The 13328-nt window shown below is 36.6% G+C and overlaps 1 protein-coding gene across 6 annotated transcripts in view; it reads left to right on the top strand.

Annotated features, from left to right (window-relative positions):
* Positions 1 to 10249, top strand: part of LOC117422131 (RNA-binding protein Nova-1-like) — a 71077-nt gene extending 60828 nt beyond the window's left edge. For all 6 annotated transcript variants that reach the window (XM_058987636.1, XM_058987633.1, XM_058987634.1 and 3 more), the window contains one exon: positions 9186 to 10249. In XM_058987636.1, coding sequence (XP_058843619.1) covers positions 9186 to 9263 — 78 coding nt within the window. In that variant the 3' untranslated portion in view covers positions 9264 to 10249. The remainder of the gene's footprint in view (positions 1 to 9185) is intronic.
* The last annotated feature ends 3079 nt before the right edge of the window (positions 10250 to 13328 follow it).

The following is a 13328-nucleotide window of genomic DNA, read 5'->3' as shown; positions in this document are numbered from 1 at the left end:
AGTATTTTAACAGTGCTTCAATTACCTATGTACAAGAGTAATGTCTTTGCAGAACTTGTAAGGAATAACTAAAGTTTTTTATTTTTTTTCCCCCCAGATGTAAACTTATTTGAGTGGTCCGTTGCACATTTTATCTGAATTATTACAGAGTATGAGTTTAATGTAATCCTAATATTAGGCAGATATTAAGCAGAAGTCTGGGGATTGCAATATTACAATTAAAATTATACAATCGTTCCCCTAGATTATAATTTTAAATGTATGTAATTGTGATCATATGATACATTCAATGGATAAAGAACCTAGTTAACTTTTAAAGCATTTTCAATTTTACATTGAATGCAGTGCACAAGTTTAGCTTAGTTTTACATACATTTGATAGGATCTTTTTGCTGGATTTGAATAACAAACATTTTTCACCCACTATTTCCACAGCAAGTCACTAAAACATAATTTTGTTTCTTAATTTAACTACAATAAAACAACATTGTACAGAGTTTGACATTTTCCAATATTTTAAACAGCAAAGAATATTTATAAATCTGGTGGATTTTGGTGTCCACAGTGCTTGATCATGGTAGTATGATCTGAAAACCAACCAGTTTCATTTTAACTTCCTTGCTAATAGGTCATACATCAATGATTAGCTCATTGTGATCTCTTGATTAGCGCTAATCTTGGACTGCCTAAAGTAACCTAAGGTAAGGTAGTCCAGAGTTATTGCTAATCCAGATCTGTGAAACCAACCAGTTATGTATGTGTTAAAAATCCTAAATCTTAAACATTGTACAGAAACCAACAAAAGAAATGTATACATTTATTTTTATAACATGTATTTGTTTCTTTTTCTCCCTCTAATAGGTAAATATATGCATATAGGCCCCATGTTCAAGCCGATTATGTAATCCAGAGGTGTGTTTAACCATAATGTTCAGAACAATACTGAATGGAATAATGTTGTGAAACAGATTAATAGCCCAAAGGAACCTACAAAGTGTTCACCAATACATTAAAATATGAATCCATTCTAACACCTTGAAATATACATCAGTTCTCCAATTTTATAATGACCCCAATTGTTAATGGTTAGTTAAGTGTAGCATGTGTATAAAATACAATTTTAAAGCTATTCCTAACAATGTTCTGCTTGCGAGCCTGGGATTTAAAAAGTATATATTATTATTATTAGCTGACATTTGTATTAAATAAATAGTTTAGTATACATTAACTAATTAACTAGCCATTAACAAAACTTGTGGCCAGGTTTTGCTCCGAAAATAATGTAATGGGTGCACTTCGAAAACTTTTGGTAAAGTTCATGCAATAAACACAAAAAACATGTGGAGCATCGTTTATTGGGATTCAGTTTGTCTTTATATGTATGATTCAAATTATAGGTTTCAAAAGTATTTCAAAACAATGGTAACAAGCAGGAAGTCATGGAGTGAAAGTGTATTTGTTTACAGTTGAATACTTTAGAAAGTGTTTTAATTTTGTTGCTATAGCATATGGAACAAGTTGTTTATTTAATTTTTGGAGATAGTAAATGATTTACACAATTTTTACAAAGGTATTTTGACACTTGATTAGCCACTTTGAATTTCAATGTAACCAAGTGACTTCAGCGTTGGGACTGACAGTACCTTAATAGCTATAGCGGAGGCGATGGCGATTGAACCAGTGGCCCTGTGATTTGTTAATTTAGCGAATATCCTTCAAAATAAGACAATTGATAATCTGAGCTATATTTAAGCTTCTAACTCAGAGGGTGAGTATACCCTTCAGTAGTCCCCAAAAAACAAAGTACATCAAAGCACCAAACTGAAGGCCATTATATAGAGGGTTGAGAACAAAGGATAAGCATACAGGGTTCTCAAGAGAGAGCCATTTGCACACTTGCTAATAAATTACATTTTGTTTTGTTTTATTTTATTTTATTTATTTTTTTACATTCTTGGGTCTTTACCATTTCAGGTATGCCACAGACATTTTAAAAGGGAGGAGATAAGATCCCAACTGGCAATTCTCCAGTCAGCAGGGGAGAACTCTATCAGTTACTTTCCCATCCAAACAGGAAGACTCCACAAAGCAGATACAGTAATGTAGTTAAGATAAACAAAGTATGTTGTAGTGTGGCTTTCATTTTTGCTAAATAATAATACACGTTTTTATTGTTTCTAATTATTATTTATAGTGCAACACAAACAAAACAAAGAGAAATAAAAAATATATATAATTTTAGGATAATACCTTCCACCTTGGTGGTTAAACATGCACAAGGACTTTTTGGGGGACTTTAAAACTAGATATTTGAAGGTGTGGTAAAAAAAAGATAATGTACTTATCAAACCAGAACTTAATTTACACTTAAAATGACTCCTGCATTGTAGTACTATAACTTCTCTCTTCTCTCGTGAGCATTTTGCTGAACCAATCAACATCTACTCCTTGCACACACATTAACTGAATTAAACTGGAGTACAGAATGTTACAGTGGCTGTCAGAGAGGCAGGAGAATATTTCTCAAGAAATCATCAAAGACTTCTTGGAAGTGTCTGGATTTTCTGGTAACATCGTGCTATCAAATTATGTATTTGATGTATTTAGTATGTTTTTATCGGATAACACAACTAAGCAATAAACCTTTTATTTTACTGTAGTGTCCTGGGAAGACAAAGGGAGGTTTGGAACATGTAACAATAAAAGCATGCATACAATCAAACGTAATGTTAAATCAAATATATGGAGCAAAATAGGAGCATAGAACATTACAATTCTTACAGCTGAAGCATCCATTCTCTAAGAAATGGCTTTAAGTCAAAGGTGCTGAGTGTTGGAAGAACAAAAGGTTAGAAGTTGTATTTATTTGTATTTTTTTTAACTGCAGTAGGAAATTGCTTGTTCTAGGCACTATTTTTGTTGTCTAATACAGATAATTGACTTTAAACAATAGTGTTTAGAAATATGCCACGCAGTATGCGAATCAAACACATTTAATTACGTTGGTAAAACGGTTCAATATATAGCCGTTATAGGCTAGTGAGTTAAATATAAACTACTGACAATATCTCGATGGATGAAATTTCTTACAGGGCCGAGTGAAACTGACAATTTTATAGCAAATTAATTTAAACAGTTATCAGCCTGATAAGGTATTGCTTATGAGGTGATCTGCTGTTTAATGTGCTCAAGGTCAAAGTGTTAAATATTAGCTTTGAATGAAATGAAATGCATATGGAGTATTGAACAAAACTGTACCTCTCCAGTCCAAAAATAGGACACAAAAAGATTATTTTCAGTGTCTATGTGTTTAGTATTTAAAAAAAGGAAAATAACATCTTAAAACAGACTTGTTCTATAAAAGAACTGAGCATATGAATACATTAAAATTCTAAAATATATAAAAACAAATGAATGCATATATTAAATATTGTGTGCAATTTCTAGGTCCTTAAAGGATTCCGGTGGTAATAAAGTTCTCTATGTAAAATAATGTTTTACAGCACTAGCAATATTACTGTGTGCCCCCCTTTTCCTCTGTTGAAGATCTTTTGGTTATTTGCTTGCATTTTATATTTCCATTTTGAATGTGCAGCTGCCTCAAACACTATAGATGAAAAGTTGCTGTTGCTTTCTGGGGATGCAACAGTTTATCTAAAGTGTTGCATTTTCATATCTTGTATTATGGAAACACAATGAAAGAGGTACCAGTAATATTGCTAATAAAACTCATGAGGTAAAAAACAACAAAAATAATAATAATCATAATTTTTAAAAACGAGTTTGCACTTCTTTAAGCAATAGGACTATGTGAAATAAGCATTGCTGTCTTGTAATGACCACTAAAGTTAAACGACTGACTAAACATACTACAACCGCAGATAGAAGATATACTGCTACAGTAGTTTGACAGGGTCCCTCAAGTATCAAACTCATTAATAGTAAAATAATTTATCAGTGGCCTTATTAATTAATTCTTATTCTATAAATTAATATTGCTTCATATAATGCACCTGGCTGTGTTAGATTTAACAATATTCTATCTGGAATATCTCTTGAATTACCAGAATGTACCTGATATTTTGTTACAAATCTCAGATGGCCGCCTGGACTGATTTTGTATCTGTTTAATTTCTGTGACGGCCAAAATTCCAGTCTGGTAATTATAAATATCTGATGAAGAATGCTGAATATGAGCTATTCTGGTGATGCAGTGATGATTAGTTCTAACCTAATTGTATTATTTTTAAGTTAATTAATAACCTGGACAAAAGTCTTCCGTTTCACATACTGACTCAATGTTTTTGGAATTACAGAAATTTTAAACCTACACAAAGTTTCTGTAAGCAGCAGACACAGAAATGGTTCCGCAATCTGACATACACATACAGTCATGTAATTTCACATTTGCAGAAGGTCTTACATGGTCAATCTTAGTAAATAACTATATAAAGAAATAAGCACAAATGGATTAAAGATAACGTAAAAAGCCAATTAGCCCTTGTGGCAATATCTGATTAAATTAGTTTCTCCTCCATAATTACATGCATTTATATCCTTTGTATTCCTCTTGCGTTCCATAATGAGACATTCTCCATTCTGAGTAAATTCTTGAAAATGTGCTTATGTTCATCTAAATTCATATTTGTTTTTATTGTGCTAGATAGGTCTGTTTTGAGGCAAACATTTTGCATTTCAATTAGCTACAATTTCCTAATCTTTCAGAATTACACCCAGAAACAAACAAGTTGGGATATTAGTGCGGACCATTTCACCATGTTCATTACATTCAAATGAAGATATCAATGAGATGCATAGGTAAAGATTTCCTTCACAATCATCATCACATTAATCTACAGTATGTGACATGATGGTACTGTACAGTACGTATCCTGGTCTTGTGAACCTTACTGGTTTCCTTTATCGTTCCTTGGAGGCATTGGGTCCATTATCATGTGTGTCAGGATCCATCTGCTCTTTTTCCTTTGGTTAAATTGTGAAGAAAACAAAAGAAATGTACTCTGTCAAATAATTCCCAGACGTCATTGTAAGAACTTCAACTCTTTTCTACTTAGAAACTGAAAATATCCAAAGGTATCTACAGTGGGGGGGGGGGGGGATTAGTAATTTCTTTATACTCAGAAACTGGTGTACCAGCTGCACTTATTTTGAGAGCCATAGGAGTGCTTTCATTTTCTGAGTCTTAATTTTCCGGCACGAAAATTGTTACTTTATACTGTGGGCTTTATACGGTATAATTAATTAATCTCCAACAATTTGGCTTTGCACTTGTTTCAAACAGGCCTTCTGTGTTCATAAATCAGGACATTTCATCAAATACCATCCATGTCTAAGCCATGGCAGATAAGGTATTGTAGCAACTTGTGGGATAAGTCCATGTAGAACAAAACACACAGTCAACTGAGGTTGAGTGATCTTGCAATATATTCATCTCAACTTGCAAATATTCAATTCTACTCTTCCATTTCATAAAGCTCGTAAACCTCTTTTACATTTCGCATGAGCCAACAATCCTTTTGCTACCAGAAATAAAAGGTCAAATAGCTGTCAGTAAGTTCTCACCCAAGTAGATTTTTCATTACACAGGGCAAGCTTGACTGCTTCTGTTTCTGCAAGCTTTACTAAAATCTGGGGTTTGAATTGTATTATATAGTGTGCTGTGTGACATGATGGAAACTGTACACTCCTAATAAGATGCTTACACCAACGTTTCACTGCAAAGATTCATCAAGACAAGCTAGCTAAAGAAAATGTATTGCCCTTAAACACATTGTTTAAGCACAGATCTTAAATGTGTGCCATGTTTCAGTAAGGTGATGTCTCGCTGATTGTGCACAGCTGCTGGTAGCTGGAGTAGTTGCAAGAATTGTATTACCCATTGGCAACTGGTGCAATTATCCACCCCATACTCTATTCTCCACTCCAGCTCAAGAGGCCGAGAGTTTCACTGTGCCTTGATAGCTTAAAGTACTGACTTCAATTATTTCAGCTGACAGCAGTGCACTCAATATGTGTCAGTAAGTTAGAATATAAAATCAATAAAATATATTTCGCTTGCGTGCTTTAATGAAGCCTTGTGGGAAAACTTGGCTGTGATATACACTTCAAGTGAGCAGTGAGCAGCAAGCAGCGGTGTAATGGCAATAAAAGTATTGGAAATTATAAACAGATTATAAACAGTTAACCCTTACTAACATGTATGTTTAATTGAATTAAATACCACCCATTCAAATGCAAATACTAACAAATGTTAACCAGTGTGTATATACAATATATATATATATATATAGAGAGAGAGAGAGAGAGAGAGAGAGAGAGAGAGAGAGAAAAAATAATAGATGAGCTTTGCGAGTTACAGGAAAATAATTCCATGTAGGGTTTATGTGATAAAGGGGGGGGGGGGGGGGGGGGTGTAGTGTTAAGGGTTTAACACTGCAAATTTAAAGTTGCCAAATTAGAGAACAGCTTTCCACATTAAACTAATGAAGCCTAGGATAAGCAAATAAGTGAAAAATAAATTAAAATGTATAAAGTCACCATGAAAATTAACTTGTACAAGAATGCATGAACAAACATAGAGCTATGGGAAACGAGATGAGCTGTCTTCTGGCTTGACATTTCGTTTCTTGTCACATGCTGTGACAAAGTGATGCAGCAACATGAACTGCTCAACTCCAAAGTCAAAGCAAGACATGAACCAGGTCATGTAAAGATGAATCTGGTTGACCAATCTAGCCCCCCCTCCCAACATGCTGCTATGCCATTTACACTGTCACTCGCTGAGATCAGATATGAAATTTGGAGAGATATTGGCATTGATTTAATGAGACATTTCTTGTCACTCATTTGTATTAATCGCATATTGTGCACTATAACAATACAATAGAAACCATTGAAATGTAGTATAAGATAAATAGGGCTATTCTGACATATGAACCTCATGGAACAGCTGAAAATTTATGCTCTGAAGAATCATTAAGGCCATATCAACAATTGAATCCAATTATATCCACAAGAAGCAATGGGGTCCTAGTGTCGTACTTATGACGGGGGACAGTAAGATATTGCTTGTGACTCTCCGAGTAATGCCACTATGTACAATACAGTACAGATCTGCTGTAATAGCCATGACTTGCTTTTTAGAAAAAGGAGAATAAAGCAAGCTGCAGGGAGTGCTGGAGATAAAAAAAACTGATATCTGGAAAATGAAAGACAAAGGAGTTCAACTGATTGATGTTCTTCTCCCTAGATATTATCATGTATGAGGTTATCTACCAATGTTCAAAAAGGCATATGTTCCATGATAATCCTTCTTAAAATTACTCACCTGGGGGAGCAGACCTTTTGGTATTAAGTTAGGAATATTAAAAAAAAAAAAAAAATCTTTGGCTTTTGGAACGTGGGGGAAATGCTTCAACATGAAATCAATGTCTCCTCACATGCAGTATGTGTGTATATAGAAAGAGATTTAGGAGATTTATAATACTTTGAATGGGATATGAAGATTAGGTCTTCTCATCTAGTATACTCTTCAAAATAGTACCCAACATGCTACCTGAGCCAACTGTCAGGCATACGCAAACATGCAACCTGCACAATCTAAACCTTTGTTAAAAGAAAAGCAGCATCATATAAAGTCAAAAACTGAAACGTTTTTTGAGTTACAAACAGTCTGTCTAGCCTCTTTGTTACCGTGTGTAAACCTAATTTCAATGTGAGCGGTATTTATAGATCATATATACTGATAAAGAAGGGTTTGTGTTGTCATGTAAGATGCAGTTCTTATTTTACTTATGGATGTTCGATATACTGGAAATGGAAAGATAAATTATATACTAGGCTAAAATGATTTGTGTCTGGGCATCAACAGAAATCCCTTTTGCTACTTCTCTATAAGGTCATCTTGATACAAAGGTTCCTCCTGTATGTAAGCCATTATCTCTTATGTGCAGTCTTACAGGACTCCTGATTATGGTATATATTTATGCAGCTGAATGGCATAAAGCAAACAATATAGAGCCTCAGGGACAAAAAGGACAAAAGTAAGTGTTAAACACCCTTTAACTAAAACTAATTATTTTACCTTTGCTCTGTCCTACATGCATCACACCATGCGTCACAAATCAGTTGAAAATACATTTCTCAACCTTTACTCGGGAGGGTTCGCCATGAAAGAGATGTTTTCTTTTAGACATTGTAGTGTATCCTCCTACAACAATGTTTGTTTTTTGTTTTTCCCACAATTTTTCATTCATTTCAATTAGAGCACCAGCATTGTTGCAGTAGGGACCATAAAACTGAATACAAAAATGTTCTCCGGAAACGCTTCCGAGTAAATGCTGAAAATTGTATGATCCATGATGAAAAAAAAAAAAATATATATATATATATATATATATATATAATATATATATATATATATATAAATTGCTGTGATACGAACACGAGATAAAACAAAGGTAAAGTAATGGACTTATTTTAAACACATTAAGACAGACTGAACTGTGAATACCCTTCTATAAACAGTATATATTCATATGTAAATGTTGCATAATTTGGAACCTGTTTTTAATAAATGATAAATAGTTCCATGGCTAAGCAGTGCATCCCCATTCATTTTTAGTAGTGTATTGTGGTAGTTTTAATGATAATACATTCAAATTTGTATCAATCAAAGACCTATTGCCCAGAACTATTTATTGTGATTGAGACAATTGACACTTAGATCTCTTTAGGCTTGTTTGTTGTTTCAAGTTTCTTTAGAATACCTAGGGGATCCAGTATTAGGTCTTTGTTAGGACCGCAGCTTAAGTTAACATTCTACTGTAACTTTGTCTGTATGTGTCATAACCTATTCATTTCTGTCTGTTCATGAACCACTCTTCAACATACATGATAATTCCAGTCTCAGTGGACTTGAACGTCTATCCACGCATCTCCAGCAGAAACAATAGAAACAAATGGCCACCTCTTGTCCCAGCAGTCACTTTAATAGATCAGTACAGTACTACAGCTTCAAAAGGGAACTCATTGAAAAGGGTGACAGTTTTGGGGTAGCTATTGGGGTAAGGCATCAAACATTGTTACTATTTTTTCCATAATCATGAAAATACAGAATTTTGCATTTTATTTTCCTAATATTGACTCCTGCAATTTCATTTCAGATCAAAATGGCTTCGGGAAGCAAGATCTTTGAGAGGCAGGTATGGCGTCAGCTTTCTCCAAGCTATTTTTATATGTAGCGAGAATGAACACTGTGAATGAATACTGGGGGGAAAAAAAACAGGACAATTCATCGAAAGTATAATGTATAAAAAAGACAGAACCTATGAAACATCTTCAGCAAATCAAAGGAGAGACACAGCAATTTAATAGCTGCATGCATGGTTCTGCGCAAAGACTGCAAGACTAAATATAATGGAGAAATAAGGATGGGATTGCGCATGGAAGGTTGTATGACTTTGCTGTTACTGTAGGTTTAAAAAGAAAAAACAACAACATGCTACATCACCAACTGATGAGAAGGAAGACCAATTGTTAAGGAAGGAAAGAAAAGAAAAACCAAAGAGCCTTACAAGTAGTCAAATGGGATTTCCCTGGTGAAAAGAGCACTTTTCAAGGAGAGCACTTCTAAGGAGCAATGTCTTTTGGGAAATAATTATTTTAAATGTACAAGTATTGCATTTGAAACATTATAGGAGTAGTCAGGATAAACAGCTATGAAAAAATCATTGAAAACATTCATAGCACCCTTAACGTGTTACAGAGTACGCTGCAGTGTTTACAAGAAACCATTGCTGCTTTATCCTGTGTTTTAACGTTTTTCAACATAAACCTGATTTTATTCACACATCATGGGTTATAAATCAGCTGGAAATCCATTTATCTGTTTCTCTTTTAGTATCATAGTGCCTAAGAGAAACTATTTTTCCTATTGAACGCTCTTGGGTGAAAGTTGATTTTTGCTTCATGACGTTCAAATAAAGCTATCAAAACAACTGGGATTATGATGAAAAATAAATTGTTGTGATATGGACAACACCGGACACAGTAATGCATTTCTTGTAAACACTGCAGGGTGTTCTATAAAACGTTAATTAAATTGAGCTTGAATACAGCTGGTGTGTGATTTATTTGGAATTGAAATCATAACAAATGTTGTCATCCAAAGGAAAAGTATTAAGCACTATCCAGCCCAAAATAAACATATTAAGATCAATGAATCCAATGATACCAAGGTTATATTGTAATTCTTTTTAGGCTAAAAATATACATATGCCTTCCTGCTGCAGAAATACGTATCTTCTCACATTTTAGCGATACGAAAAGATCCAGAATATATATATATATATATGTATATGTATATGTATATGTATATGTATATGTATGTATGTATGTATGTATGTATGTATGTATGTATGTATGTATTTCACAGATATGCAGGGTCCTGATTTGGCCAAACTAATGAAAAGGCTTGTTTGGTTTCCTGTAATATCTGCTGAAAAAAATCTTAACTCAGAAAATTGTTGGATCTGACACTCCTAGAAAATATCACCTCATTCTAATTTCTCTTGAAACAGTCTTAGCAGTGTTACTTACATAATATTTGTATGGGGAATAATAATGGGAGGCTCTGGACAAAAGAAAATCAAGAGGATGCTGGTATAAAAAGTAGATTTATAATTACATCTCCAATTTTATTTATTAATTTCATTTTTTTTTTTAAATTTCTCTCAGGGTTTTCTTTATCGTTTGTCACCATGTGCGAGGGAATTACTTATCAGTTAAATTAGTGCTAATGAGGTGGGAAGCAAATGGAGAGACTTTAGACGGTTGGCTATAAAAACACATCACAAACCAGCATCACTGCCATTTCCCTTCACACTTCACTACAAAAGGGTGTGCTCTATATATTTAAATGAAATAAATCCTACACTGAGATGCAATTCTTCACACTGGTTAATACAGGAAACCGGTTATGTTGGTGATTTAAAAGCTGCTGGCGTGAGGCATTATTTGCAGTGCACAAAGGTTTGATTTCAACACCCTGCAGTATGGAGAGGCAAGCCACAAAATAATGCATCTTGGATTCTGCAGTAATTTATTTATTTTTATTTATTTATATTTATTTAAATAGCGTCTTTAACCAAGGCGCTGAACAATTTTTAAACTAAACGGTACATTCAAAAGAAAAGGCTGAAGGAAGAAGGTACGTTTATTGGGCAAGGGTGAGTAAGTAGAGTGGTGCTACAGTGAGAACAAAGGCTAGGGCAGGGTTGGGCAAGCAAGCAGAGTCCTGACTGGGGGTTAGGGGCTAGGACACGCAGTTGGATGGGCTAGGGTGAAAAGATGAGTTTTAAGGGAGGAGCGAAAAACTGCGTAGTGTAGGGGACTGTTTTATATGGAGTGGGAGTTTATTCCAATGAAGGGGAGCCAGGAGGGAAAAGGAACAGAAACAGGATTGGGCACAGGGCGAGAGTGGGACCGAGAGGGACAACAGAGTTTGGGAGCGTAAGGGACGGGAGGGAACATAGTAAGTGATAAGTGCAGCCAGATAGGGTGGGGCGAGACCATGGAGGGATTTGTAGACTAGGGTAAGGAATTTAAATAAGCAGCGATAGTAAACAGGGAGCCAGTGTAGCTGATGGAGAAGTGGGGAGGTATGAGCGGAGTGGGGGAGGTTGAATATGATATGAGCAGAGGCGTTTTGAATTTGCTGTAGAGGTGTGAAGGCGTAGGAGGGAAGGCCAAGGGGGAGGGAATTGCAGTAATCGAGGCAGGTGAAGATGAGAGCATGAACCAGGAGTTTAGTGGCAGAGAAAGAGATGGAGGGGCGTATTTTGCGGATGTTGAATAGGTGGAATCGGCAGGTGCGTGTAGTGGCCGAGATATGATCAGCAAGGGAAAGGGTCGCGTCAAAGATGACGCCGAGGTTGCGAGCAGAGTTAACCGGAATGAGGGACAGGGGAGGAAATGAAATGGTGGGGGTGGAAGGGGGGGAAGAATGGGAGGGGAAGAAAAGGATTTCAGTTTTTGATGGGTTGATGAGGAGGTATTGGCGTGCCATCCAAGATTGGATAGCAGTCAAGCAAGCAGTTATACGGACGGAAAGGTCAGGGGTGAAGGAAGGGAAGGAAAAGAAAATCTGGGTGTCGTCAGCAAAGATATGTTGGCGGAAGTTAAATGAAGAGATTAGAGCTTCAAGAGGTGAGGTGTACAGAGAGAATAACAAGGGTCTGAGGACAGAGCCCTGGGGAACACCAACAGTCAGAGGGGATGGGGGAGAAGTGAAGCTGTTGAAAGCAACAGCAGAGGTGCGGGAAGATAGGTATGAGTGCAGCCAGCTAAGGGGTGTTCCAGAAATGCCGAGGTTGGAAAGGGTGGAGAAGAGGATGGGATGATCGACTGTGTCAAAGGCAGAGGAGAGATCAAGGGGAATGAGAATTGAAGAGAGGCCAGCGTGAGAGGAGTTGGCCAGATGATTCTGGACAGTGAGGAGAGCAGTCTCTGTGGGATGGGAAGGACGGAAACCAGATTGGAATCGGGGGTAGAGGGAGTTGATGGATATGTATTGTGATAAGCGTACGTGAACTAGACGCTCAAGGAATTTGGAAAAATACGGAAGGAGAGAGATTGGGTGGTAGTTGGCAGGGCGGGCAGGGTCGAGAGTGGGTTTTTTTAACAGAGGAATGATGATAGCTGATTTAAAAGCAGCAGGGCAGATACCGGTGGACAGGGAGGAGTTAAAGAGGGAGACTAGATAGGGGAGGATAAGAGGGAGTAAAAGGGGTAGGAGGGAAGCAGGGACTGGATCCAGGGGGGAAGAGGTTGGGTGAGCCTTTGAAATGATGGAGGAGAGTTCAGAATAAGATGTGGGGGGAAAGTCAGTAAAAGGGGCATTAGGAGCAAATGGAGGTAGGATGGGGAGCTGGGGATGGGGGCTAGTCTGGGGGAGAGTCTGGAGGTGTAGACGAATAGTACTGATTGTGTTTGTGAAATAGTGAGAGAAATCACTAGCAGTGAGGGTTGGGAGAACTGAAGATTGGGGTGAAGAAGGGGGACGGAGTAGTTTATTGAGGGTTAAGAAAAGCTGACGGGGATGGGGAGCCAAAGCAGTGATGAGAGTGGCAGAGGCTAAGTCCGGGTGAAGGGAAGAGAAGTCAGAGATGGAGGGAAGCAGTGAAGAGGAAAGGGAGATCAGGGAACTGGTGTCTAGAGTACGGAGATTACGACGGAGGACAGGGAGCAAGGGTAGCAGAGTGGAGGGATAGGGGGAGGGTAGGGAGAAGGTAAGGGAAAGGAGGAGA

This window comes from Acipenser ruthenus, chromosome 15 (assembly GCF_902713425.1).
Source record: "Acipenser ruthenus chromosome 15, fAciRut3.2 maternal haplotype, whole genome shotgun sequence".
In the NCBI taxonomy this organism is placed as follows: domain Eukaryota; kingdom Metazoa; phylum Chordata; class Actinopteri; order Acipenseriformes; family Acipenseridae; genus Acipenser; species Acipenser ruthenus.
Note: the sequence above shows the minus strand (reverse complement) of the source record. Positions and strands in the feature narration are given on the sequence as shown.